The sequence below is a fragment of the Vitis riparia genome, chromosome 6, assembly GCF_004353265.1.
Source record: "Vitis riparia cultivar Riparia Gloire de Montpellier isolate 1030 chromosome 6, EGFV_Vit.rip_1.0, whole genome shotgun sequence".
Lineage (NCBI taxonomy): Eukaryota > Viridiplantae > Streptophyta > Magnoliopsida > Vitales > Vitaceae > Vitis > Vitis riparia.
Genome location: NC_048436.1, coordinates 22,470,091 through 22,474,744, shown reverse-complemented (window position 1 = coordinate 22,474,744; position 4,654 = coordinate 22,470,091). Strand labels below are relative to the sequence as shown.

The 4,654-nt window shown below is 37.6% G+C and overlaps 1 protein-coding gene across 1 annotated transcript; it reads left to right on the top strand.

Moving 5' to 3' along the window:
• The first annotated feature begins 756 nt into the window (after positions 1-756).
• Positions 757-4,091, top strand: LOC117916418. The gene is made up of 6 exons (XM_034832408.1): positions 757-1,159; positions 1,878-2,222; positions 2,371-2,535; positions 2,643-2,696; positions 2,819-2,965; positions 3,392-4,091. Exons 1-6 carry the CDS (start codon positions 980-982, stop codon positions 3,767-3,769), a joined length of 1,269 nt encoding a protein of 422 aa, XP_034688299.1. The 5' UTR covers positions 757-979; the 3' UTR covers positions 3,770-4,091.
• Positions 4,092-4,654: the final 563 nt, after the last annotated feature.

Below are 4,654 nucleotides of genomic sequence, written 5' to 3'. Positions count from 1 at the left end.
GGAGCTTTCAAATCATCAACTTTATCATATACATTTCATGATTCATGTATATTATCAATCATCATAGCTCCTTACTAAAAGGAGATGTATAGTTAAATTATTTTTTTCAATATATTGTGTAAATATTTTTAATTTTAGGTAAATTTGTATAAATTAAAAAATGAAAATGATAAAATATATTTTTTAATTTTAATAAAATAAAAATAGTTGTAAATCTGTGATTGGATTTGTTGAATGAGCCAACCCATTTGAAAATTTTATTTGTAAAATTATAATACCTTGGATTTTTTTGATAAAATAATTAATTATTTTATATCGAGGAAGGGGCGATTGGGTCAATTCACAATGACATAAAATTTGAACATAAGGGCAAAATGAGCAACGCAATAGTGGTCTCCAAAAGACTCGCCCATCTTTCCCCACTCCTCCACCGTCCGGCTTCCTCTTTCCATTTTGATTCCTTCATTTTATTCCCCTTTTACCCCTCTCCAAAAATAAAACATAAAAATAATCATTTTTAGAGAGAAAGTGGGTGGATGCCTCATTGCCTCTTTTTCTATTTTATTCCCATTTTACCCCTCCTCCAAAAACCGATAATAATACACTTTTTTATACTTTTTACCCCTCATGTGAAAAAATCCACAATAAAAATAAATAATTTTTTTAGAGAGAGAAAGTAAAAAATAATAATTTTTTAGAGAGAGAAAGTGTGGGCGTCGGCAGTTTAATTGGATTTTTGTGAGAGCAGAAGCAGAGCCCTCCCACTGACCACTACACCAAAAAGGAAAAAAAGAAAAGGCTTTGGTGTTCGTTTGGGGAGAAGTGGGGTGCGCACGATAAGCAGAGTGAGAGCCAGAGTGCATTAAGTTCTTGGTTTGGAATGCTTTGAGGCTTCCCAGTTCTAATCTACACCCCCCTGTGTGTAGTTTAGCTCTTCTTTTAAGCCTTTTGGGGTTCTGGGTTTTCTGGGTTCTTCGCCATGTCTGCTACTGCTGCGCATGTTAACACTGGGATGCCCACTAGAGCTTTGGTGGCTCTGGTTTTCTTACTGGGTTTGGTTTCGCTATCTTGCGCCGCTCGCTTGCCCTTGTCCAAGCAGAAGTTTGAGGTCCAGAAGCACTTGAAGCGGTTGAATAAGCCTGCTGTCAAAACCATTAAGGTCCCTATCTCTCTCTCTGTATCTCGCTTTGTCTGCTGTTTGGGTGCTGGGAAAATGGGGGAAAATGGAGGATACTGAGAGAAAATATATATATTTTTTGTGGGTTTCTTCTTGTTGTTTGGGTTTGGGGAAAAAGGGTGAAAACAGCGAGGTGGGTGTGTCAGTTTTCTGGGCCTGAGAAATAAAGGATTTATTATGCAAAAAATTATTTATTTTTCTACATTTCTTACCCACCAAACAGATCATAAATGCAAATCAGATAGAGGGTATCTCATAAATTCCCTTTTTTGTGGCTCGTTTTATGGGTTTGTTTTCTCTTTTCATGGGAATTCGATTCTATTCAAGGAACAATGATGTTCTTGTTATTTCACCTTTCTCTATCACTTTCTTTCCTTCTTTCTTTCTTTCTTTTTCTCTAATGATTTCCTTTTTATGGAGTTTGGGTCTTCCCCATTTAGTGTGTTGCTAAGCCTGTGTTTGGTTGCTAAGAAAAACTTAAGAAACAAGGGGTTTCGGATTTTGCTCTCTCTGACAGTATAAAGTTGAAGATTTAAAACTTTATAGTTTGTTTTCTTTTTCCTACCTTTTCTCAGCAACCAAACAGAGTACTATTGTAAATTTGGCGAACTTTATGGTTTTCTATTCTGCCTAACTTTCTCAAGTGTTTCCTTGGTGAGAATTTCTCATTTTGAAATTCTGATTTTTGATAATCAAGCAGAGCTCAGATGGGGATTTAATAGACTGTGTTCACATCTCTCATCAACCAGCCTTTGATCATCCATTCCTGAAAAATCACACAATTCAGATGAGGCCCAATTACCACCCGGAAGGGCTTTATGATGAAAGCAAAGTGTCTACAAAGCCTAAACAGAGGACAAATCCAATCACTCAGCTGTGGCATGTGAATGGTAAATGCCCTGAAGGCACCATACCCATCAGAAGAACAAAACAGGATGATATTCTTAGAGCAAGTTCAATGAAAAGATATGGAAGAAAGAAGCACAGAACCATTCCTCTGCCAAGGTCTGCAGATCCTGATCTCATCAATGAGAGTGGCCATCAGGTAAATAAAAAGGAAATAAAATAATATAAAATAAAGGTTTTAAAAAAATAAAGCCGCTTTTCATCCATTTTTCTTGATTATGTTTTCATTGATATTGATTCTAATAGTCTCTTTTGTTTTTCCCCTTTTCCTCTGGTGGGGTGATCAGCATGCAATTGCTTATGTTGAAGGAGATAAATACTATGGAGCTAAAGCCACCATTAATGTCTGGGAACCCAAAATACAGCAGCCAAACGAGTTCAGTTTGTCTCAGCTTTGGATATTGGGAGGTTCCTTTGGTGAAGACCTTAACAGCATTGAAGCTGGTTGGCAGGTATTCTTATGGCTTATTGTTGATAACCCAGTTCCAAATTTTGCTTACGCCATTGTTGTTTTCTAACTATGACTAATGATTATATATAAAAAATGTTCTAAAAACAGGTCAGTCCAGATCTATATGGTGACAACAACACAAGACTGTTCACTTACTGGACTGTAAGCTCCAAATTTTACATCCTCTTTTGTGGGTTATCATCTTAATTTGTCGTCAGATATGACCTAATGCTGGATCCTGACTTCTCAATATTTTTCTTTGTGTGGGGGAAAACCCAATGCAGAGTGATGCATATCAGGCCACAGGATGCTACAATCTTCTCTGTTCAGGCTTTATTCAAATCAACAGTGAAATAGCAATGGGTGCAAGCATCTCTCCTGTTTCTGCATTTAGAAATTCACAATATGATATTAGTATACTTGTCTGGAAGGTAAAAGCCAATGTAGCCTCTAGGGTCTATATGGAATACTGAAACTGCAAATGGATTAAATAAAATATTAAAGAAAGAGAAAATTGGAGCTGGAACTGTCAAGCACGCATGTGACTAACCATTGAAAATGTCCCTTTCTGGGGGCCTTTTTCATTGGATGTTCATATACATAATTGAGGGGGTAAAAATTAGAACATCATTGTGGTTGGATGCTGAGAATCTTTGGCATTTTCCTTTGGTTGCTGATTTGGGCCGTAACTGCCTTTCACTACACAGTGGAAAACTTGAGTAAAACACTGTTAATTCTTAGTCTTCACCACTATTCACTGCCTTTGCTTTATAACTGAAACAGTGGGTATGAACCAAATCAATTGGCTTTGGCTTTATCTATTGATTTTCATTTGTTGGTTTTGGGTACTTTTGTAGGATCCAAAGGAAGGAAACTGGTGGATGCAATTTGGAAATGACTATGTGTTGGGTTATTGGCCAGCTTTCCTATTCTCATACTTGGGTGACAGTGCCTCTATGATTGAGTGGGGAGGTGAGGTGGTGAATTCAGAACCAGATGGTCAGCACACCTCAACTCAAATGGGCAGTGGGCATTTCCCTGAAGAAGGGTTTAGCAAGTCAAGCTACTTCAGGAATATTCAGATAGTTGATTCCTCCAATAACCTCAAGGCCCCTAAGGGCATTGGCACCTTCACTGAGCAGTCAAATTGCTATGATGTTCAGACAGGCAGTAATGGGGACTGGGGCCATTACTTTTACTATGGAGGCCCTGGTAGAAATGCCAATTGCCCATGAAGATAAAAAAAAACCCCTTTTTCTTCTCTCCCTGTATCATTCAATCTAGTGCAATGCCTCTCTCTTATGTATACCCTCTTTTTTACTCTTTTAGGTTGGGCTAGTGTAGTGATGATCTTTCTCTAGTGCGAAGTTTTGACTCTGTTTTTCTCTTGAACATTATCCATGTAAGTGGTTTGTGGAGCTGGCCAAGTTTCTCAAAAAACCTACAAGAAACAGGCCTTTTAATCACTCCCTTTGTATTCTATTTGTTTGTTTACTCCTCCTTGGAGTGGTTTGTTAATGGATGAATCAGATTCCGATCTTGGTTTTGGCCTCTTAATACGCTAACTTCCATTTTTGGTTTTTTTTTTTTTTTGATCTTTTTCATTTTCTTGGATATGCTCTCATCTCTGGTTCTGGTGGGGGCTACTACTCAAAAAACTGGAACTATTATAACAAAGAGAGATCAAGATGGGATTTTCTGGTGGGTAGATGAGATTACTTTATATCCTTAGTGCTTCTCCTTTTCTGAGAGAAACCCCACTACTAGTCATTAAACTATACATCAATCATAGAACTTTTAAAAAATCCATGTTAGGGTTAGGCTCCTCCCCACCTGCCATGAGATGAGGCTTTCCATGTAGATTCCTTGGCCAAAAGGATCCTAAAGTTCAATGCAATTTTTGGTTACTTTTACATGAAGAAATTAAGAAAGGCCCCCAAGAAAGCGTTCATTAGCTTTGAATGATTTCATCCTATGGCTTTACAATTTCTTGCACCAAAGGGCCGCTGCAGAGCCCTGTTTGTGAAATTTCTCTATCAGAGAAATTGGCAGTATTTTCCCTTCACATGTTTTGTGTTGGAGGCAATGTTAAATTTATTCACCAAATGAAAAGACATTTC

Coding starts and splice junctions, on each gene's coding strand:
- LOC117916418 (XM_034832408.1), top strand. CDS start 980: ATGTCTGCTACTGCTGCGCATGTTAACACTGGGATGCCCACTAGAGCT. Junction 1,160..1,877: donor CTGCTGTCAAAACCATTAAG/GTCCCTATCTCT, acceptor ATAATCAAGCAG/AGCTCAGATGGGGATTTAAT. Junction 2,536..2,642: donor GCATTGAAGCTGGTTGGCAG/GTATTCTTATGG, acceptor TTCTAAAAACAG/GTCAGTCCAGATCTATATGG.